We start from the raw sequence: 25,443 nt of genomic DNA, 5'->3' as shown, positions 1-25,443 counted from the left end.
TGTTAGTGAGTAAGTCAGTAGGTAATTCAAGTATACTCATATCATATGGATGTTTTTGTAATTCAAATTGGTAATATCAATTCTTGTTCCTCTCCGGAATTATATTGAATATTTTGTCCCTTATGAAGTGAAGTTTATCAATAAGAAACAGGACAATATACTCACCACAAAAGAAACAGGAATACCAATCTATGTTGGTTAATATATATAGACTTACTCACACTCAAGAGGTATTATATTGGTTCAATGTATGAAAATACTGGTATGTTGTGTGAGTGAGTGAGTGAGTGAGTGAGTGAGTGAGTGAGTGAGTGAGTGAGTGAGTGAGTGAGTGAGTGAGTGAGTGAGTGAGTGAGTGAGTGAGCGAGCGAGCGAGCGAGTATGGTTTTACGCCGCTTTTAGCAATATTCCAGCAATATCACGGCAGGGGACACTAGAAATGGGCTTCACACATTGTACCCATGTCGGGAATCGAACCCGGGTCTTCGGCGTGACGAGCGAACGCTTTAACCACTAGGCTACCCTACCGCCCAGTATGTTGTGTGAACCCATGCTCATGAACACATCACATGTGACATCATAGATCCATGATTTGAGATGCACCATTAGTCTTATGCAGGATTAGTGTGTAAAGTTTGGAAATCATGTGCAGCATATCGTGATAAGAATAAAGACACTTTATGGTAACACTTGGCTGTTTATTTTGTCATTAACTGGTACACATTGGAAAATCTCCGCTTAACATACATACTCCTCTATGTTTCTATGGTTCCTGTTTCTTTTGGCGATGAGCATATTTACATTTTTGACTACATAGTTCGCGAGTTGAGCTTAAAAATACTTTGAAATTTATTTCTGCGTGTCAGTTGAATATTGAAGGAAAGATCTAAAGAGACAGTAGTAGTATATGTTTAAAACTATGCTGACAACACTAGTAGGGGTATGGTCCTGACAAATCAGTCATAAACAATGCAACACCTGATTACCGTATTCGACGTAGTAAGAGCCCCGCTCTAATAAGCGCCCATGGCGATATTTGCTAATATATTCGCTACTGAACAATCCCAATAAGCACCCCTTCCGATTGGTATTTTGTACACAAGACTATTTATTCGTGAATAATACGTTTGTTATATGCACCCTTAATTATGGGCAATTCATTTCTGGAAAAATAATATCTGTGGTATATAAACTTTTCAGGCTGTCAGCATAAACCACGAAATTAATGATCTTTCAACCCTGTTGTTTTTCACCAAAATAATATTCTAATAGGAGCCCCCTATTTCCAATTTTGAGAGCGCCCTGGGCGCTTATTATGTCGAATACGGTAATTCATATTACTATGGTTAATCTGTCATGGCATGACAAAGAAGGTTGTGTGTGGCAAAACGCACCAGCCATGGCAGAATAACTATAGTCCTATATATATTGGCAACAGAAAGTTGTGTTACTTACATAAATCATTCTCACAGTAGGTTCCGTTGTAATTATGGGGACACACACAGGTGAAGTTCTTGTATCCGTCCACACATCTGCCCTGGTGGCACGGGTTGTTCCAGCAGTTGTCAATGTCGCCGTCCCCTGCAACAGTCAACACCATGCAGTGTTTGAAAGAATTTTAAAACTCAAAAGGACAGTCGGGCAGGTGACCTATAAAACTGCCTGCCCATCTTCAAAGTTACCTGGGGCGGTGGGGTAGCCTAGTGGTTAAAGCGTTCGCTCGTCACGCTGAAGACCTGGGTTCGATTGCCGACATGGGTACAATGTGTGAAGCCCATTTCTGGTGTTCCCTGCCGTGATGTTGCTGGAATATTGCTAAAAGCGGCGTAAAACCATACTCACTCACTCACTCACTCAAAGTTACCTGCCCACATTCAGACATTATAAACATTGAAAAATCATGAAAAAATAAGAAACAAATCGCGTCTTGATTCAGTTGAAATATGCAAACAAACTGTCACCTGTCTGGTTTCCTTTTCACAACATATTTAAAGCCAGTGTTTTACAGACATGAAGCAATGCAGCCAAGAAACATGGATTAGAGTGAGTTTGGTTTGATGCCAGTTTGAACAGTATTCTGGTTACATCACAACATAACATCTTGATGTGGGAGGAAAGCCTGAAATCATACAGGTTAGATGCTTACCACTTTGGTGAAACACATGAGCACGGGTATGGTGCTAACAAACCTAGAAACATTATCAAGGCAAACCAGGAGTTGAACCCATGACCATAAGTTGTGTGCCATAGGGACACAACCCAGCACAATGAATTCATAGATTAGAGGCCAAGCCATCACAGATATATGAACAGACTGAAAGCCTGTAAGTGGGGGTCCTAGAGAAATGTAAAAAATTGAATACAATTCTACGGCAAGTGACATATGACTGAGTGTCTTCAAAGTCTATGCATAGTCCAATCAAAAACCCATAACGAAATAGATATTTGGTTCATAAACAACATGGCAACCGCCGTTCATTTGATTGCAGGATTTCCAGAGCATATGTACTATCAACTCGGCATGGACAGATATTTTCCAAATCTTTTCATGTTTGTAATTAAGGTATTCAAGTGAATTGAGGACTTCGCGAGATAAAACCCGTTTTATTGCAATAAAGATCTCTATTATCGATGAAATTGTTTTGGCGCTGCCATTTTGTTAGGTGCATGTGCAGAGATATGAGAGGTGGAATCTGATTGGTCAGTAGGGAGTACATAGAAGGGACATAACTCGTAATAGCCACTGAGGGCGCTACAATTGAGACCAGAAATTCCAGCCAAGTTTGGCAAAGGGTGGAAACTGGACATAGAGGTTCTATGCAGCTTTTAGGAGGGACCACTATGAATAGGTTTCCCACATTGTTCATAATGTTAGAATGGCTGGTTTTCATCTTGCAGAACAAACACCTCAACCACTAGCCTACCCTACTGCTCCCACACTGAATCTCCAACCTTCGTCTGATGCCACTCTTCCAGCAAACACCTCAACCACTAGCCTACCCTACTACTCCCACACTGAATCTCCAACCTTCATCTGATGCCACTCTTCCAGCAAACACCTCAACCACTAGCCTACCCTACTGCTCCCACACTGAATCTCCAACCTTTGTCTGATGCCACTCTTCCAGCAAACAGAAGAATTGTTTGTTAACAATTGCCAATAACTCCCAAGCTTATTCAGCTCTGCTCAGCTTATATCATGATAGAAGTTTCTGCTTCAGTGACCACAGCGCAGGTTTAGGCAATCATATGACCAGACTTTTCTTTTTGTTTGTAACACAAATGCAGATATTTCAAAATGTAAGCAGACAGGCCTAATGCAATCCTTTCTGTGCGCTGTACATATTGTTTTGCATAATTATGTAGATAGTGAGGTGGATGATATATGTATCTTTGTGTATTTTTACATATCAGTGTGGCCGTATCGCTAGCTCTCCTCAGGGCTTTGATGACAGCATGTGTAGGATAAATAAAAAAATTGAAATAGTTTTTCACGTTTTATGATATTTTCTCAATGAAAGTTACCATGACATGACAGTGTTTATCTAAATGTGTAGATCCATCCAAAGTGAAACTAATGAAAACCTAATGAATGGACTGTGTAAGATGTGAAGATGTGACAGAGGTACGAGAATTGTTGCAAGGGACTCTGGGTAGGAGAGTGATTTGATTCATATGGCCAAGGCAAATTTATATTGTATTCCAGGCTATGATAAACACTGGCTCCAACAAAGCTGGCAATAAGTATTTTGTAACCTTTTGTAAGAAACACACGCAAACTTTCTCTTCAGTCTGCCACTAATAAAAAACAGCTTACTCTGCGCAGCGATTGCATTGTCAACTTCGCTGTGTGGAGCTCTATAAATTGTTTTGGAATCATCTGTGAAATAAAGGTGTGACGTCGCACTTGGAAATGATTTTTAAGCATGATTCAAAACCACACAGAACCGTTGACATCCTGGCCATTTAATAACTAGCCAACCCTACACTCTCGCATTGGGAAGACTTCAGTCTCCAAAATTCGTCTGATGCTACTCTTACAACAAACAATTGTAACTTCACACACCGAAAAAAGAGCTAAACAAATTGTCAAATATAAAAAAAAGATGTCACATGCCATGCTTTGTCCGACTTCCCCATGTGTTCATCCTATCTGAATATTTGCTAAAAAGAGGAACATTTATTTACAAAAAAAGTCTGGACAGATTGTGTAGTGTACTGAACTAGTCCCTAACCAGACAGAAGGGAACGGAGAATAATCACAGATCTGTGACTGGCTGGACCACATACTTCACAGTCACATCACATATTGACTCAACACTGACTCTAAGCCGAGGCAAAAACCATCAGCTGTAACAAGGGCTATTCTATAATTATCCTCAATACACAACATACTTTAGTTCACGTGAAACATTTGTGTCATTTAACAAAGTGGGGTCTAAAATATTTCATTCATAAAGACGACACGATTGAGAAGCATGTCCATCTAAACAAACAGACACAACTGCACCAGATGTTTTGACAGATTCCACTGCTGGGAGAGGAATGTCAAGCAGACAGGCCAGGCTAATTGACATCCCTAACAATGCATTACTATGTCAATGAGATACCTCCCAATAAAGATGTTCTTAGATCCTTAAAAAACAAACACTCATATCAAATGTTTACCAAGTTTACCCAGCCTCACAGTGATTGTCAAACATACATGTCACAAGACACACACAATAGGTGAGTTGGGATTAACACTACATCTGAAAAGAATTTACAGAGTTTGAAATTCCTTGTGTTAGAATTTGATATTCCCCGTAGTGGAGTGACTGAATGGCAGTGTTAAAATGACATGGCTAAAATATGTTCCGAGTCTGAATACATGCTGAAGGGGAAACCAATTAAGGAATGAGCTTGTGTACATCGTGGTATACCATGGTGACCTTTTAGGTGCTTTTTAATGGTCATTTACCATGGTATACCATATAGTGAGTGAGTGAGTGAGTGAGTTGGGTTTAACGCCGCCTTTAACAGTATTCCAGTTATATCACAGCGTGTCAGCCCAAAGTGATGCAGGTCTCACACGTTTACCACTTCGGTGAAACCCACGAGCACGGGTATGGTGCTGACAAACCTAGAAACATAATCGGGGCGAACCGGGATTCGAACCCACAATCATAGGTTTCTGGCCTGCCCAAGGGACGCAACACAGCAAATCGCGGCGCCTTAGATGACTGGGCCACCCGTGTCCCCCTATACCATATAGAGACCATGGTGTACCATGTCCATGGTAAGTGGCAAAACGGAATTTGGTGATAAATGGTCATTGACCTTGGTAGACCATGGTCAAATTTACCATGCTACTCTGTGGTGCAAAATACCGGCAGTGGTAAACAATGGTCACTCCATCGCCATTTCAGCTGGGAAAGATCCTATTCTTTAACAACAATACCTTGTGGTGATGTTCACTGCATGAAGCCATGGACATACGGCTTGCACAGGCAAACTGGAGACACACATGACAATTCAGAATAGTCAAGAGGTTTAGAATCAACTTTATTTGCTGATCCTCTGAGGTTGCAGGTAGTACACTTTCTGTCGGTTTTATTCAAAAAGGCATTGTGTATTCATAGTTTTATTCAGTTCCAATTTAAAGCAAAATTGAAGCATTGAGAACTGGTTCTCAAAAACAGCCCTCAAATGCCACTGGACAATGAGGACTTAACAATCATTGCAGCAAACTTGATTACCGTATTCGACGTAATAAGCGCCCAGGGCGCTCTCAAAATTAGAATTAGGGGGCTGTTGTTGGAATATTATTTTTGTAGAAAAAAACAGATTTGAAAGATAAATTTCGTCGTTTATGCTGACAGCCTGAAGTGTTTATGTACGACAGATATATTTTTCCAGAATTTAATTGCCCATAATTAAATGTGCATAGAACACACGAGTGCGTATTATATGCGAATAAATAAGTCTTGTGTACATTGATCAATCGAAAGGGGTGCTAATTGGGATTGTTCACTAGCCAATATATTAGCAAACATTGCCGTGGGCGCTTATTAGAGCGGGGCGCTTATTACGTCGAATTCGGTAATTACAATTACGTAATTTAACATCTAGCTCATGGCAAAATGACATTAATCAAGTTTGAAGTTTGAATATTGATCAAAGATACTTCTGCATGTTTGCACATTCAACATGTTTAAATTCCAAATGGCACATCTGAAAATCTTTGTGAGTGCCTTGTGGCACACACTTCTATCTCTGAGTACAGTCATGTCACCCAGACTCACTCACTCACTGAGTGAGTGAGCGAGCGAGTAATCAATCAATATCACGGCCAGAGACACAAGCAATTGGCTTCACACATTGAACCCATGTTGGGGATCGAACTGAGCCTTCAGTGAGATGAGCGACCACTTTAACCACTAGACTACCTCACTGCCCTGGTAGCAATGTGGACTTGCTGACTGTGTCACCTTGACAACATGCATCTGTCCCTGATTCAATTATTTCCTTTAATCACTACAAAATAACTGGAACAGAGCTGTAGCTGAAAACAACCCTCACAAAAAACAAAACTTTTTGGGTAAACTCAATATTAACATAATTTTGCAAAACATGGGCACAATCAACAAAATGCATAGGCTCCTTTCGGAAACACAGCACTGGACCAACTTGCGAGCCACTGTCACACTGTTGGTTTATGGACTATTTCACAGCCCTCAATCCAGGAGAATGTGACCCCTTGGGCCGGCCGAGGTGCACAAGGTCGGAGCTGCCTATTGTTTGATGACAGATTATTAAACAAAAGAACCAGGTTCTCTTTCCAGCACCCAGAGGCAGCCTTCAGGACTGTGACAGTGCATGTGCACAGGAGTCAGTTTATTAGCCTTGCTCCAAGGCTGTACTGAAAGAAACGTCCATGGATGTGTAGAAATTCTATCCTCCTAATAGGCAAGTCTAGATATCAAGTCTTTGAAAGGCTGCATTTACTAGTGACACACATAAGGAAGAGAATTTATGTATGTCAATTTCTTTATTGTGAAGAACACCATGTTTCTGATGAGGGAGTAAGTATATACACCAAAATGTTGTGTTCCTCACAATAAAGAAGTTGACATCCATAAGTTCTCTTCTTAAAGTCTAGATATGTGGACAGTCTATGGACCCCAGTCTCTTATAGGGACAACTTGTTCTTATTATTTACAGAATCTAGAAATTTTGATTTAATCTAATAATTGTTGCCTGAGAGACCTGTAAAGTCTATAAGTTTATGTAAAAGCATGAATAATGAATAAATAAAAACAAAATGTGTAGCATATCCTAATCACATCATATTATAGACTTATTAGATGCCATATATTACTTGAGCCATTTTTGTATACGTTGCCTTTTCTATATATTTTTAAAATATTTTATTATACTTTTCTCACTATTTTTATATTTTAATAAATTACTATATTTTTTATATATTTACCTATTAGTATGCATAAGTATCCAATGCCACATCCGTGGCTTGTATTGTCAAATCATTACTTGGCCATATATTTAGATGACTGTATTTTTATATAATTAGTGTCTCATTGGCCTATACCATGTATACAGCAATTATCTGGAATAATATTTACCTGTATTAAAAATATGAAATTTAAAAACGTATTCGACATTGTTGGTTTTATTGACGATGGGTTTGATAAAAATAAACTGTTCCATTCTTTCCAACAAACAAACAATTGAGTGATTTTAAATGGTTATATGGGTGACAATCTACAATGGTATAAAAGTATACCTGTGAAGATCCGTGGTAGAATAGGTCCTCAGCAACCCATGCTTGCCGTAAAAGGTGACTAACAGGTTCATGTGGTCAGGCTTGCTGACTTGGTTGATGCATGTCATTGTATCTCATTTGTGTGGATCGATGCTCATGATATCAATCATTGGATTGTCTGGTCCAGACTCAATTATTTACAGACCGCCGTCATATAGCCGGAATATTGCAGGGTGCGGCGTTAAACAACAAACAAACAAAAACAAAACTTCACAGTATTGCTGGACAATGGTTCAAAATATTGTGTATTGTTTCTCCCCAAATCATTATGGATTATGCTTCTGAAGAATTTCTGATATTAACAAGTTACATGACCTGGATCTACAATATTATTTTCAAATAATTACATTTTCAACAACTCCATATCGTATGGGTGCGGTGAAATGGGGTTTAACATAGTGCGTGTGTGTGACTAATGCCAGTTTGATAGTGCTAGCTATTGAGATACCATGCCACAGTTTACCATGCTCCAACTCAACTTTTCATTGTAGTGAATGGGTCCAGTCTTTTTATCAAAAGGTGGGGTGAAATGAGGTTAATGTCACGTTCAAGGTTATTCCACTTATATAGCGATGACTATGCACACAAGTGTAGGGGGGGGGGGGGGGGGGAGTGCTGTTTTTGTAGTGCAAGCCAGCCAACCAAGATACCATGCTGCAGTTTAACATGGATACCCCACTCAGACACAGTACACTGACTCCGAGCTAACAAGTCCTTGTTTGATCTCCTTAATGTGGACCACCAGGCAGAGAAACATCAAGTACCATCATTTCACGTCTTTGGTTATTACGTGGCCGGAATCGATGACCAATCTTCCACTCTCCAGGTAGACTCTCCATCCCCTAGACCATGGAGGCAGTTACATATAATACAGTATTCAATATTTAATGTGAATTATTTTTCTGGCAATGGTAGAAAATGAACACCCAGACACTGCACAACACTGCTCTGTCGAGATTCAATATCTCCCACCAATAAGGTGAGGTGAGGTGAGGAGAGGTGAAATGGGGTTTAACGTCGCGTCCAAGATTATTGCACTTATATAGTGACGTGCATGCATGTGTGTATGTGGCTTATTGTACTAGTCCGAACTGATGCCAATTTATAGTGCTAGCCCACTGAGATATCATGCTGCAGTTTAACATGAATACCCCACTCAGACACAAGATACTGACTCCGAGCCGACAAGTCCTTGTTTTAGCCCCTTAATGCCAAGCACCAGACAGGGTAACAACAAGTACCGTCTTTTGATATGACTCGGCCAGGGATTGAACCCCAGACCTTCTGCTCTCCAGTCAGACGCTCTACCACTAGACCACGGAGGCGGTCTTCCCACCAATAAACCTACAAGACAGCAGCATTGAATTTCATGCCATGCTGTGGTGATGATCTCTTAAGAACTATTTACTATGTTCATTCATCTCACAAGCACAAGTTCGTTTTGGTGTATTTACAAATCTTGTTAGCAACTTGTATGCTATCCCAGACAGGTGCTTGGCAATATTTTGGGTCGGCTGGGACAGTTTGTTCCATGAGTCAGCTTGTTGCAGAAAATCCTGGAAAAATGTAATCAACTAATTTTGCCTCAGGTTTTCAAAAATATTACTCGCTGGTGACATGCTGGACATCCTGAGAAAAAGGTGACGTGACTTTTTTTTGTTTGGCTCCTCTTTTCAGAGAAACAACTGTACGTCATCAAGCAGATGACGATCAATGATTTAACCAAAATATCAGCCTCCTCCTAAACATAAATATTTTGTCTCTCAGATCAATGGGTATGGATGACCAGGCTGGATGAGCTGGTATCGTGAATGTGCAATCCTCTTACAGGCAGCTGGAGTTGTATACCCCCCAGGGAGTTGAGAATCCAGTTTGAATGCAGTCTGAACCCCTGACCTTGGCACTAGTTCGGCACCATGGCCACGTCTGAAGGTGTGGACAATGATTCAGCATTGTTTTTATAATTCCTAGAATCTTTATGTCACTTGACGATGTCAGAACATATGTTTTATCTACTTTTCAATTAATACCGGTCCTCAGAAATGAGTTAGCGAGTATGGTTTTACGCCGCTTTTAGCAATATTCCAGCAATATTACGGCAGGGACAAAAGAAATGGACTTCACACATTAATTTGTATCCATGTGGGGAATCAAACCCAGGTCTTTGGCGTGACGAGCAAACACTTTAACCACAAGGCTACCCCACCACCCCCCTCAGAAATGAAGATACATATTTTCTGAATGGGTAGGGAAACACAACAAAACAGATGGATGGTTAGACAAAACAAAGACTTCATTAAATTTGATTCATATTATTTAGAATTTTGAGATATTATTTGACGTATTTAAATGATTCGGAAACTGTACCTAACATTGCACTCTTAATGTTGAAAGGCTGATGTTCAAGGTATGCCTGCCATGCATGACCACAGCCAAGGTGAAGGCCACCCTCCTCCTACACACAAGAATCTGCGTGACATCAGTGAAGTAAATACCAACGTAGTCCTGCCTGACAGGTGAAGCATAGCAAGCATGTGAACATTGGCAGTCACCCCATCTCACATCATGCTGTTTGTTTAAACTTGTATCTGTGGTATGGTGATATCATTCTATGATCTGCTGTAATAAAGTGAATTTGAAATGAGTTGAGTTGATTCTGTCCGCTTTAGAATATTTCTTTAGTGCATCATGTTGCTTTAGAATATTTTGGGGGAGTATCATGTTTCAGATAATTTCTGTGGCTCATCGTGTTCATTTCAACTCTGATAGAGAACAGGTTTTGATGGACTATTGCCTGGAGTTGGAGTGTAAGCATCATGCAAATCATGTCGTTACATTGAGAACACAAAGCCTTCACAAATCTTCTTTAGAGCATCCTGTTTTCAAAGTGCTTTGTGTCTATCAGTTTCTGAAGTTGCAACATGTTAACCAGTCAGTCTGTTCAAAATTTTTATTGCATTTGTTTAAATTTATTACCTCGCCCGTATGTAACAGTTGTAACAAACTTAACATGAAAAGCTTCCTTTGATACTAGGCAATTCTTTATCGGAGACTCTCTGGGCTGCTTTCTATCATATTTTATTTAGATAGTTAAAAAAGACCTTTTTTCTGTGAAATATGTTCCTTTCAGAGAATAGTTGAATAGCCCATGTCCCCTCTAGGTTATGAGTGAGTGAGTGAGTATGGTTTTACGCCACTTTTAGCAACATTCCAGCAATATCACGGCAGGGGACACCAGAAATGGGCTTCACACATTGTACCCATGCATGGCATGTCAAGCAAGACAACGCTGTAATGATCTATACTGAAACGTCGCCTTACAGTATTTTTAAAAAGTTGTTATCCATAAATTGTGTCTACCTTGACTCTGATTACTGCTATTCTACCTGATGGCCTTGCTTCCAACATATTTCAAGACATAGTTGTAAAAAAAGGCAGAGATTGTGCACGACAGATTTGTGGCAACACCCTGTATTACAGAAAGGTACACTACCTAACATACCGATGACGGGAATCGAACCCAGGTCTTCCACATGACGAACGGAAGCTTAAACCGCTAGGTCACCCGACCGACCCCTCAATGTTATTAAATGGTGAGTCCTGTCAGAGGCAAACTGCAAGGAATTTGAGGATGATTCTATAAGGCATTATTCAAACTATACATAATAGAATTCCTGGTAACTTGACAATCTGTCCGCTGAACCACACAATGAGTCATCACATTACACCATCCATATGACATCAGGAACCACTGTGACAAATGATGACCTCGCATCATCAGAACTGACACTGCTCAGATACCCATCAGACTCCTTCACGCATAACTTCCATCATCAAAGCCTATCAATTACAACCAGGTAGGTCAAACATACCAGGCAAACCAACCAATAAATCAACCAATTAATTAACGAGGGGTGAAATCAGCCAGGCGGAATGTGGACTATTAGCTAATTAGGCTGACAAACAGCCTAATGAACATCATTACCGGTGACTCCCAACTAACAGGACACCCTGACAACATTTGTAACGCAATGCTTCAGATTTGGTACGTCCACCCACTGAATGATTAATGCTGGAATTGCCCTAACAATGGAGTTTACTTTAAATCTCTACTCCTTCTCGGTTTCACGTTTACTGCCCGGTAATAGGATCCATGAAAATCAATGACATCAATTGAAAGATTTTATGTGCTTTTGTTTGTAATTAGAATGACACTGTTATTATGATAAATATGTTATTGACAAACCAAAACATAAACCCTTACAACTAGTGTTAATGCAAAAAGTGTTGTTGAGATAAAACATGCTTGATTAAATGATATTTAGAAATATGAATAATAATACCACTGCCATTTTCTGAACGAAACACTGGAAATCTCAATTTTTACCGATTAAACGTATCAATAATTATTAATTCATATTTTGATAAAAACAGGACACAATACACCAAACTTTGATGCTGTCTAGAGTTTTAAAGTATCTTTTAAGTAAGGATAAGATATATGGATGAGCACTTCTCTATTACGATTAGGAACGATGTATCTTATCCTTACTTTAAGTACTCCAACTTCTAAATCCCTCTCAAAGAAGTTATGTTTTCCAGAAGAAAATCCTGTATTTTCTCAATGAGATTCTTGTACTTTTTTTATTTTGCAGCATCAGAAACTAGTGATAAAAACATGAAAAAGATAAAGGAAGTTATTCTTCCTTAAAGAAACCGATACCATGAATAATTACTGAGGCGGCGAACTTCTAGAAAATAGGATACATTATTAAGACTTGTATTGATTCCTGGCATTGAGGGAAGCGGATCAGCATGACAGGAGATCCATGAAAGTGCAAAGCAAGACAAAGGCAGCTGGAAGATTCCATGACAATTTAGGAACAGAAATTAATGGTGATGCATCATAAATGAGAATGTCTCCATGAGTTTGTGTGTCCTGGAACTCCAGCTGAATTATTTGTAAATGCCACGAGGCAAACATTGAGCTGACAGCCCTCCGGGGAGTGGTGGCAAGTGCATGTAGACATGGTGGAGGTATATGTATGGAGCTGAGATGTATTGCTTTAAATGTCAACTCCCCAAAATAACTGCCAGAAGAGATTCCTCATGCATCAGATCAATACAACCATGTCAGTATTTACAGAGAGACAACATTATGCTCCATTTGAAGGCAAAGCTTTGTCATGAAATTATTATCCCCCTCCCCCCTCCACCCTCCCCAAAAAAAAAACAACACACAAACAAACAAACACAACACACAAAAAAAAAACCAAACAGGTCAATAAAAAAACTCCCAGATGTATGACAAATTTGTAAACACATCTGTTTAGTGATTGAAATAAAAAAATTGCCAGACTGCCATCAGCATGATCAGGACCCACAGACTTCAGAAGCAGCAGGCCCTGAGTGAGTGAGTGAGTGAGTTTGGTTTTACGCCACTTTTAGCAATATTCCAGCAATATCACGGCGGGGGACACCAGAAATGGGCTTCGAACATTGTACCCATGTCGGGATTCGAACCCGGGTCTTCGGCGTGACTAGAGAACGCTTTAACCACTAGTCTACCTGACCGCCCCGGGCCCTGACTGAACTCATCAGGCCCTCGTGGCAAATAAATCAACACAAATTAACTGAGGCCATAAGGACCCATACAAATTTGAAACTACCATAGTACCCCCAACAGCATGGATCATTGCTCATAATATCGATCATTGGATTGTCTGCTCCAGACTCGATTATTTACCGGCGGCCGTCAGGCCCGACACAAGATCGACCTGCCACGGGGCTACGAGGAGTCGCTTATTTCTAAGGCTGCATAAGATACTGACTTTTCAAGCTATATGTATTTTTATCAGTATATCAGGAAACTAATACTACAAATTTAAAATGGGAATAAGCTAAGGTTTATTGCCAGCCTTTAGTCCTTGGTCTTAAACCACACACCTTCAAGTACCAAAGGGGTAGCCTAGGGGTTAAAGCCTTGACTCGTCATGCAAAGACCAGGGCTTTATTCCTACATGCGTATTATGTGTGAAGCCCATTTCTGCGGCATAGACCCTGTCGTTTCTGAGCATCATGCCATCTACACCAAAAAGCATATAATTACTATAGAGGGGACATTTGTGTTGTATATATTTTCTGAACTTTACGAATCAAGATTGTAAAGAAAAGAAGCTGAATCATTTAACTAAAAGCAAAAAACCCATTTCCATCATCATGAGAAAGCTCAGCTCAAAGCAGAGTCCATCACACAATTCTGACTTCATCATAGGCATGTGAATTGCTATCAGATAGTGATGATACCAGGTGGTCATGAAAAGGTGAGCTTCTCCTGCCCACCAATGGCACCCATCACGAACACATGCAAAGGCAAGTCAATTGTTCACCTGAGAAAACAGGGGAACACATGGTACAAGTCAAAATGGGAAATTGCATTTGACATAAGTTTTGTCACTGATGCATCACATTTGGAAATGTCCTCCATATGTCTGCATAAAGCTTTTTGAAAGGTGTGCTGCGACCTTGAATGTTGCCACCTTCACATGCTCATCAAACAACTTTTCAGCCAGATGATGTTCTTTGAAATTTCAAAGTTGGAAAGTTAAAATCATCCCTCTTGTCATACAATCTAGTGGTGAGCTTTTTGTCACTGAATCTTTATACATAGAAATGTGACATCTGATTTGCTGAACAACCCACATATTCATTTAGACTGGGCGTTCAAAGTTAGCTCAGTGTTCACCTGACACGACCTTGAATGGCTTTTCTGATCCTGATCTAGCAAGGTATGAAATCACAGCACAAGATCTGATTATAATGAGACTGAATACAAACACGAGATAATTCTTAAAACAGTTATGCTTGATCTGGAGGTATGTACAAACCGGGGGAACTGCATTGTACATAACACATCTCATGTAGGGTTTCCTTAATGAGCAATAGACATGAGAATTTCACATTGCGAGTAGACGGTTAGACTTGCTTAAGTCTCTAAAGCAATAATTATTAGTTTAAATCATAATTTCTAGATTATGTAAATAATAAGAACAAGTTGTCCTTATAAGAGACTGGAGTCCTTAGACTGGATTTCACAAGGCTGTTCTGTCCATATATCTAGACCTGCGTATTCGGAGGATAGAATTACCACACACCCATGAACTTTTCTTTCAGTACAGCCTTGGAGAAAGGCCAGTACAGGGTCATTGTAAGTGTTGCTGTACAGAGGTGGACATTAGGAGAATTATTGCATGTTTAACACTGGTCGGCAACATATTAGCAGCTATCTTCTTCTTGCAATGTACCTACACATGCAACGACTTTGCCAAACAGTTTCCTTGCACACAGATAGCATTACAGTCTAAATTGTTTATATATATACTCATAGATTTGTCACTGTTTCCATAGAGATTCAAAAATAGAACTGAAAGCATCTTCAATTTCAAGATCGAAAGCATGATAAGTTACATCAATGATGAATTTCATATACTTTTATCAGTTTTATCTCAATATTTCATACCATCTGATAACACTGCGTCTGTTGGTCTTGATGAACTTGTTATCAGTTATCAGTCATATCGTTATCAGTTTCAGGTTGTACTGCCAGGGTCAGGACCATTTATGCCCTAGTTCTGTTGATGAGCCATTTTAAATATATAAAAAACAGACAAAATGTTGTGTTTCATTGAAAACATGCTATTTCAACCCCTCCTTGTCAATTTGTTTAACCTTTTTAAGTGACAAGAAATCAATTATTAGCATTTCATGCATTTTTTTTCAAAAATGTGGATCAGGAGGCATTTGATTTTTTGTAAAAACAAATTCAACAATCTGTCTGTTGTGGACATCTGTCAACGGATGTGATTCACATGATTGTTTCTTAAGACTAGGCATTGAAGATCTAACCAATAATTTATCATGGGCTTCTCAGGCGCAGATCATGTGGCAATGTAGACACCGTCTTGAGCCAACATTCATCCCATTTCTTTAGTTTTGAGAAATTTGGACTTTAAACCAATAAAACAATTTACATATTAACATAAGCTCTTGGGAATAATAACGACTTGTTTTCATTTCATTAATAGCAAGTCAAGCTTCTTGTGTTATTAGTGATACACAAATCACCTCTTAGTTTAACATTATTGCATTGAATGAAAAGTGAAATTACAATCTCAAAACCAAATAATTCATATGCAGATACAAGTGGGGGGAGCCCCAGGTTGATCCAGGGGGTGGTGGGTGGGTGTTGATCCAGACCCTCCCTCCCTCTTTTGGAAACCAAATGTAATATGTTGTAGACCCCCCCAACACACACCAAGAGAGGATTTTGTTACTGACCCATTCCTTTCAAAAATGACGGATCTGTCCTCAATGTTATTTTGTTTCCCATTTTGTGAGCCAGAGCGGCCTAGTTTGTAATCCTAGATAAATCTCTGTCAAATGTATTAGTGGAAAGTACAGTGATTAAGCTCCGCCACAGTGGTGAAATGTACTGGTTTCATGCATATTCCTGTATTGACTAAGTGTAATGTTTAATGCATGGGCAGGTACACTTGTTTATCATTGTGGTTCACACCACCTGGGCTGTTTATTTTACACCTCAATCTGCATAAACGGACATTCCAGTTACACTATGAGAACTACCAGTGTGCACCATGGACCATGGCAGGTTTTTGAACAGTGAGATTAAACAAGTTAAATTTACACATTTAATCTTCATCAAATTTCCAACTGACATTTGATATGTGGTGTGTAGCTTTGTAGCATGCAGCAGCTGATATGCAGGCTATTGTGCCATGATACTATCATTAAGGCTGACAAAACAACCAAACTGCTCACCTAGAAAGGTAGCTGCTAAACAAAACATTCTGCCAGAATACTGAGGAATAAAAACTAACACTAAAAACCGAAAGATTTGAACTAAATATGATCACAAGATGTCCGTGAAGATCCGGGGTAGAAAAGGTCTTCAGCAACCCATGCTTGCTGTAAAAGGAGACTATGCTTGTCGTAAAAGACGACTAACGGGATTGGGTGGTCAGACTCACTGACTTGGTTGATGCATGTCATCGATCCCAATTGCGTAGATTGATGTTCATGATGTAAATCACTGGATTGTCTGGTCCAGACTCGATTATTTACAGACCGCCATCATATAGCTGGAATATTGCTGGGTGCGGCGTTAAACAACAAACAAACAAACACAAGATGTCATCATACAAAGAAAACAGGCATGTTCAGCTCTCTCAGTCTGGCAGTGTCAGACAAGAGTGAGTGAGTGAGTTGGGTTTTACGCCACTTTTAGCAACATTCCAGCAATATCACAGCGAGGGACACCAGAAATGGGCTTCACACATAGTACCCATGCATGGCATGTCAAGCAAGACAATGGCATAAGGATCTATACCGAAATGTCGCCTTACAGTATTAAAGAAGTTGTTATCCATAAATTGCGTCTACCTTGACTCTGATTACTGCTATAACATTTCTACCTGATGGCCTTGCTCGTAACATATTCCAAAGACATAGTTGTAAAAAAAGGCAGAGATTGTGCACGACAGATTTGTGGCAACACCCCAGTATTACAAAAAGGTACACGACCTAACATTAATTTCAATCCCTTGTCAGGAACACATCTCAAGTTATCATTATTGTGTATCCCTGTTCACAGAGGTCAAACTTTGGCTGTGAATCCACACAACTGGTACTGTTCACCCAATAACAATCCAATCTTCACCTTTGTTCATCATCAAATTTCTCAAAAATAAATTTATGATGATGTCATTTATTGTGTGTGAAAAGGGTACATATGTTTATTTTGCCATGTAAGTGTTTAGCTGAAGAAAAGGTTTTATGTAACTAAGGTTTGGGAGTTACGATCACCTTAGGGGTAAGACTGCTTTGTACAATGGCACTAGGGCTGGGACAAGTCCAGATTTACTACCTGGGTACCCACATTCCTATAACCTGACCCTACCCGGGTACCCGCTGTTGGTGTCAAGAGATTGGTACAAAATGTCCGATTGGGAATAGTTTGACAGTAGCCCTGGCAAAATGTATTTAGAGACACGTATACAACGATGTGGTCATGCATACACTGAAGATGACTGAAGTTTTAGCTTTGTTCAAACATACATAAGTCAGAAGGAACATGTTCATAGTCATGAAGAAATGCGAACATTAGAGATTTAAAATTGCCGTGTAACCCTGTAGTTATATAGTGAATTTTTGTCATGAAACAATATCACGTGACTAACCACGGGTCCGGGTAGTCCTGTGGGTACCCGGGTCCTACTCAGTACCCACCCGAGCAAAGTACCCGAGTTACCCGTCCGTGCCCTAAACAGCACCCAGTTGGTTAAGGTTAGTGAGTGGTATTCCAGTTATATCATGGCGTGTCAGCTTGATGAGGGAGGAATGCTTGAAGTGATGCAGTTCTCCGACATTTACCATTTCGGTGAAACCCACAAGCACGGGTATGATGCTGACAAACCTAGAAACATAATGAGGGCAAATGGGATTCAAACCCACAATCATATGTTTCTGGTACATCAAAGGGACACAACTCTGCATAATGATGGTCAAGGTTAACCATGGTTGATTAGGTTAGAGTTTTTACACAAGGCGGCGTTTTACACAACACAAAAATGTATAGAATGGACGCAGAAACAATAGACATTGCCTCCCTTGGGACACACAATCAACTTCATTGCAAAAAAAATTCTTGACAAGAAACATAAATCCCTGTAATTAAAGTAATTATCAAATCTTACGGAACAGTACACTACACCATTTCATGATTTTACAGGACCCTCATATTTCCCGAAAGGACCCTTGAAATTAGTAATTAGGGTCCCATGGACCCCTAGTTTGGCAGGTCAAGGTACAGCCCTGCAAGATACACTTTTGACATTTGACCCATAACAGGTACACAGCTGTCTGAAGAATAATCACACACAATTTTGGAGTATCAATGGTGGAAATTCACAATATACAAATTAATCACACAGTGATAAACAATGAAATGTGTCATCTGGATTTCATTGATTACAATATACTGGACGATCCACTTCCTACTTGAGCCTGGACCCTGGAGCCTAGAGCCTGGAGCATTCTGTGATATTGCCTCAGTGTCACCGAGTCACTGATGATAAGATACAGTCCAGTCCCGATCGAATTGAGGTTCGTGATCGAAACTCGGACAACTTCACGATAAATAACTATACAAACACACTGCGATAAAAAAATGAAAAATGAAATTTTCATATTGTTGTTACATTGTTATGTATGTTTTCTAATCATGCAGCCTCTAAAGCTAAACACAATAACACTGAGACATGGAAAAGATATGTATGTGCTATTAAGCCCGAATGTTAGATAGTTGCCAGTCTGCAAACCTACACTTGACAAGATCTCTTACATTATCACTGAGCCTTTGCTTGTAACTATGTGTGTATTTATTTCGCAGCCCCATATCAGGGAGACTCAGATAGGTCTGTATATTTATGAATGTCTGAAGTCTGAGGCATGACTGAGATAAGTAATCCATTTGTCTGTGGATCTGTCTGTGGATCTGACCTTTCTGTCTGTGGATCTATTAATCCATTTGTCTGTCTGTGGATCTGTCTGTGGATCTGTCTATCTCTCTGTGGATCTGTCTGTCTGTGGATCTGTCTGTCTGTGGATCTGTCTATCTCTGTGTGGATCTGTCTGTCTGTGGATCTGTCTGTCTTTCTGTCTGTTGATGACCTTTCTGTCTGTGGATCTATTAATCCATTTCTGTCTGTGGATCTGTCTGCGTCTGTCTGTGGATCTGTCTGTCTGTCTTTCTGTCTGTGGACCTATTAATCTGTTCGTCTGTGTGTGGATCTGTCTGTCTTTCTGCCTGTGGATCTGTCCATGGATCTGACCTTTCTGTCTGTCTATTAATCAATTTGTCTGTCTGTGAATCTATTAATCTGTTTGCATGTCTTTGGATCTATCTGTCTGTCTGTGGATCTATTTATCTGTGTGCATGTCTGCGGACCTGTCTGTCTGTCTGTGGATCTATTTATCTGTGTGCATGTCTGCAGACCTGTCTGTCTTTCTGTCTGTGGATCTGTCTGCCTGTTTCATGGTCTGTCTGTTGTCCTGTGTCAATTAATCTATTTGTCTGTCAGTTGGCCAGTCTGTTGATCTGTCTGTTTGTCTGCCTGTCTGCCTGTATCAGAGAGCTTGCCTAACATCAACTTCAATCAACTCCATCCCACAAAGTAGTGTAGGAGTTATGTCCCTTTAGACACATGTTAGAACACAAAACTATTCCTAATGCAATCAAAGCATACATATATTCTAAACTTTCATTCCGTAGAAACTAGAAAAAGAAGTTCTTAAGGAGTATGTCAATATATTTCATATTCTACACACTTTTTGAAGGAATAGCTCGTAAAAATAAAAGCTGACATCTATAGTCATCATGAAGGACAGTATAGCCACAAACAGGGATGCAAGGATATTTTACGAGTGCTGCATTTACCTGACTGTTCACCACAACCAACACACCGGCACACAGAAGTACCACGTCAAAATGTGCTGCTGAAGTTGAACTCCACGTTTCACTAAAATATTGCATCCTAAATGTGACAAAATTTTGGAATAGACGCAAAAAGTTTACAATGCGAGTCTTGGGGTGACACGAAAAAGTATATCGGTTAGAATTGTAAGAACTAATCAAAATTGTATACACATATAACTGATATTTACATGGTGATCTGTCTGTTGAGAAGACACTCCAAGTTCAGTGTGGTCTAACAATCACTGAAATACCCATGTAAAGGCTTCTTAGCATGTGTTTTGTTTTCTCTGTTTGTTGTTCAATGCCACACTCCTGCACCATGACTGTGGAATTTAAATTTTTTAAGTATTTTGTTTATTTAAGCCTAGGCAAGTCTAGATCAAACTAACCAAGTCTAGTTTGCCTGATTTCACACATGAAAACAGCAGAAGAGGAAAGTTCTTTCAAAGAAAAACAAATTAAATATTTTAAAGACATGTTTTCATTGACTAAGTGTTAGTTTAGACCGAGTGGTTCATTGAGTGAACTGGATAACTGAGTGTCATTGTATTTGTAACCTTAATATAATTGTATAATCTTCATATGCCACTGTTGCCAGAAAAGTTAATACAGTTATATGTATGACATGGATCACTGCTCATAAAAAAAATGCTGGTTTGCTTCCCAGTTTTAATTAATTACAAGCACCTGTCGTTGACCTGAACAATTGCTGACAGCAGCAAACTCACTCACCCGTGCAATCTTGAATTGTATAAATTCCCAAAAATAGAAGGAGAAACAATACAATGATGTGCTTCATTCCAGGTCGCTTTATACACAGAGTATAGGATTTTGGGTTGATTTTGAAGGCGTGTACAGGAGGGTTGTCTTATACGTGGAACGTTTAATTCACAGAGATATACGGTACATGCAGCTATAAACATGTTGAAGACAGGTGTCCCATGACATTTGCAATGCATTGATTCAAGGGTCCCTTGGCCTGTTCCAGAAAGGTGAGGTGAGGTGAAATGGGGTTTAACATCGCGTGCAAGATTATTGCACTTATATAGCGACGTGCATGTACGTGTGTGTGGCTGCTTGTACTAGTCCGGACTGATGCCGATTTATAGTGCTAGCTCACTGAGATACCATGCCGCAGTTTAACATGAATACCCAACTCAGACACAGTATACTGACTCCGAGACGACCAGTCCTTGTTTTAGCCCCTAAATGCCGAGCGCCAGACAGGGTAACAACAAGTACAATCTTTTAACGTCTCTTGGTATGACGCGGCCAGTGAGTGTTCCAGAAAGCTATATTAGCACAAAGACAACTGTAACTCCCACGCATCAACATAAACACAAACATTGCTTCTGCACAGTAAGTTTCAAAACTTGGTATTCTGAGAATGTAAGTAAACACGGTTTATGCCACTTTCAGCAGTTTTCCAGTCATACTATGGTGGCAGAGGTAACATGGCATTGTCTGCAGACACACATGTGGAGACGGCGTGGGCGCCATCTTATCATAGGTAGGTGTGTGCAGCAATTTCAGGGATGGGTCATTCAAAAATATGACAGCATTTAGACACTTTGCTGTCATATAGTAATTGATAGACATTTAGGGGAGGTCAGTTCATTTGAAATCATTCCCAAATATCTACATCTAATATAATACACTCCAGATTTAAGTGCAGTTTTAACAGATTTTCTGTCTGTCTTGAGCAGAATCCATGTTGTGAGCTGTTGTCATAAACAAGCTTTTCTGTTAGTATCTTCCCAGTCATAAACCCATACAGTTTTTCATCAAAATTCAACTTCTGTTCCAAGAATTTTCAAAATTGATAATCAATCAGATCTATGAATGAGATTCATAAATATTTTACTGGTGCTTCGAACAGGGAATTGACAATGAGCAAATGACATTTTCCTGACTTCTTAAGTTATTGGAGCTTTCATCAATGATCCTATTGCAGTGAATGGATCCAGAGTTTTTACCATAAGGTGACCTGAAATGGATTTTAATGTCGTGTTCAAGATTATAGCACTTTCAAGGCCATGGTTAACTTTTTTTGACAGGGGGGAGGGCAAATATTTGTACAAGTATCACTTGTCCCCAACTTGATTCAAATAAAACTGTTTTCTATAAAAAATCTAGGGGGGCAACTGCCCTCCCTGCCCCCCGACTGGCTACGGCACTGACTTTATGGCGATGTGCGTGTAGGAGTGTGTGGTTGCTTGTACAAGTCCATACTGATGCCCGTTTCATAGTGCCAGCTCAGAGGTACTAAGGTGCAGTTTAACATGAATACCCCACTCAGACACAGTTTACTGACTCTGAGCCCACCAGTCCTTGTTTTAGCCCCTTAATGCCGAGCTCCAGGCAGAGCAACAATAAGTACCATCTCTTAACGTCTATTGTTATGACGTGGCCGGGGATCGAACCACCAACCTTCCGCTCTCTGGGCAGATGCTCTATCCACTAGACCACAGAGATGGTCCTTGTATCACAACAGAATAGAGATATAACACACTTGATAATCCAGGATGATATTATGTATCATGTCACTGATTTCAATACAACACTGCACAAGTGTACAGACGAACCATATCATTTTAAATCCACACAAACCCTCCCTTAATTGACCACACAATCACTGAAACCAAGAAAAATCCAAGACATTTTTTATATTTGTATACTTATCCTGCATTACTATATTCTAGGACTGGTATGAGTCCAAATTTACAACCCCAGTATCTGACGCCCTATTACCCAACCCTACCCGCTGTGGGTCTCAAGAGTTGGGTACAAAATAGTATTCAGATACATGTATAAAATGTTCTGTATTGCATACATGAAGTGGACCGAAGCTTTATCTTTATTCAAGCATAAAAAGGATAGACGAATGGGTGCAATTTTTTTTAGTGAATTGTACTGTAACCATGGAGTTATAGTGAATTATTGTAATTATACTACATATAACTTGACTACAACTACAGGGACCCGAGAAGATCCAGGATAAATAGGTCTTCAGCAACCCATGCTTGCTGTAAAAGGTGACTATGCTTGTCCTAAGAGGGGACTAACGGGATTGGTTGGTCAGGCGCGCTGACTTGGTTGATGCATGTCATTGTATCCAAATTGCGCGGATTGATGCTCATGATGTCAGTCACTGGATTGTCTTGTCCAGAGTTGATTATTTACAGACGGCCATCATACAGCTGGAATATTGGTGAGTGTGGCGTTAAACAAGAAACAAACAAACAAAAGCAAAACAACCACGGGTCCAGTTGGTACTGTTGGTACTGTGGATATTACCCAGGTCGGTACCCAGGTCCTACTCAGTACCGACCCCAATGTTACATGTTCCAGACCTAATATTTAGACAAAACTTGGAGCAAACTGTTGCACGACTTACCTGGAGTACAGCCCGTCTGATTGGTCAAGGGGCAGTAGTTCCATCTCACATTGGAAGACACTATACCGCCTCCCAGAAAACTGATTCCGATTCCACTGAACAAACATCCACTGAAACTAGTCCCGACTTCAATATTGGTGCCATTCAACCGTACATCCAATAAATAAGAAAAATGGGTAGAATTGGCCACAATTTGGCTAAACGATGTCTCCTCATTCGATACATTTAACACGATAGATCCTAAATGGTAGCGCAGGTTGAAGATGTACCATTTATTGCTATTAAGACGGCTCCCAACTCTGCTGGAACCAGTGGCATTGTTAACTCTCCAGTGGAATTCTAGTGAACCATTTCGTAGCAACATCTGCAGCATGTCGCCACGACTGTTTGTTTGACGAATTATCTCCCCTGATGAGTTGCATGTTCGGAAGGAGAGCTGTGTCCACCGCGTCAAGTCCCACACTGAGTTGGGGAGTATTACACTAGAACTGCCATTGAAATATCCATACTCTGTCTGTGAGTCTGCGAGTCTGAACAGGAACACAAGGCACAGCGCACCTGGAAATACAGAAACATTTCTCAGATCGATAAGAAGCATGAAATACTCATATCACCCACTAATATGGCATGTCTGGTTATGTGCAAGGCAAGAAATATTGTACCGTTTTTATGATCTGTTCCGGAAACAAGCACTGCCACCATTTTCAGTCTAAGTCTCTGCCATGGAAACTCAAAAAATAAATTTGTCAAAACCAGCAAACTATCAAAAGGCACCGGTTCACCACTAGACCTATCAATGTGACAGGTTTGGTTGAGATATCTCTCATGTCGTTTTAGTTCTGCTCCGGAAACGAAACATGACGGCGGTAGGACGGATGGACAGCACCCATTCCTATATCCCCCTTCCACTTCGTGGTGGGGAATAATAATGACAAAATTGTACCAAGTTTTTTCACAGCCATTGTTGATTGTATGTCCTCTTTGCAACCACGAAATTGAAGATGAATGCTATTTTACACTAATATGTGACTTTATAAGAGCATTAGCTCATAGGAAATGTTTACCTGCCTAAATTGTATTTTCAAAATCCAAAAGTATAAACTTCTTCTGTTGTCAAACTGTGCAAAATTATTTTTGTTTGTTTGTCGTTTAACGCCGCACTCAGCAATATTCCAGCTATATGACGGTGGTCCGTAAATAATCAAGTCTGGACCAGACAATCCAGTGACTGACCTCATGAGCATCGATCCACGCTATTGGGATACCATGACATGCATCAACTAAGTCAGCAAGCCTGACCACCCAATCCCCTTAGTCGCCTTTAAGGACAAGCATTGTCATCTTTTACAGCAAGCATGGGTTGTTGAAGACCTATTGTACCCCGGACCTTCATGGGTCCACTGCAGTATTATGCAGGAGTACAAGGTGAAAGGGCAACACTGGGCAGAGCTCCAGATAAGCATTTGGTGTTTTGGGTATTTTACCCATGCATTTTAAAATCATTGGGTATCAATAATTTTATCTGGGTATTCAAATTTCTGTTACCCACTAGTTTTTACACATGTGGGTATTTAAGTTAAATATTTAAAAACACTATTCATCTAGTCCCTGCAAACTGGTGTCGTGTGGGTTCGAGAGCTTTATAGGACTCAAAAATACCACGATACTTCC

General features: G+C 40.0%; 1 protein-coding gene across 1 annotated transcript in view; it reads right to left on the bottom strand.

Annotated features, from left to right (window-relative positions):
- The window catches only part of LOC139459882 (protein crumbs-like), a 134,522-nt gene that overhangs the window by 79,378 nt on the left and 29,701 nt on the right, over positions 1-25,443 (bottom strand). The window contains exons 2-3 of the mRNA XM_071241596.1: positions 23,773-24,330; positions 1,456-1,581 (exon numbers count right to left, since the gene is read on the bottom strand). Coding sequence (XP_071097697.1) covers positions 1,456-1,581; positions 23,773-24,330 — 684 coding nt within the window. The remainder of the gene's footprint in view (positions 1-1,455; positions 1,582-23,772; positions 24,331-25,443) is intronic.

This window comes from Haliotis cracherodii, unplaced genomic scaffold (assembly GCF_022045235.1).
Source record: "Haliotis cracherodii isolate W230 unplaced genomic scaffold, xgHalCrac1.p SCAF_13, whole genome shotgun sequence".
Classification (NCBI taxonomy): Eukaryota; Metazoa; Mollusca; class Gastropoda; order Lepetellida; family Haliotidae; genus Haliotis; species Haliotis cracherodii.
Note: the sequence above shows the minus strand (reverse complement) of the source record. Positions and strands in the feature narration are given on the sequence as shown.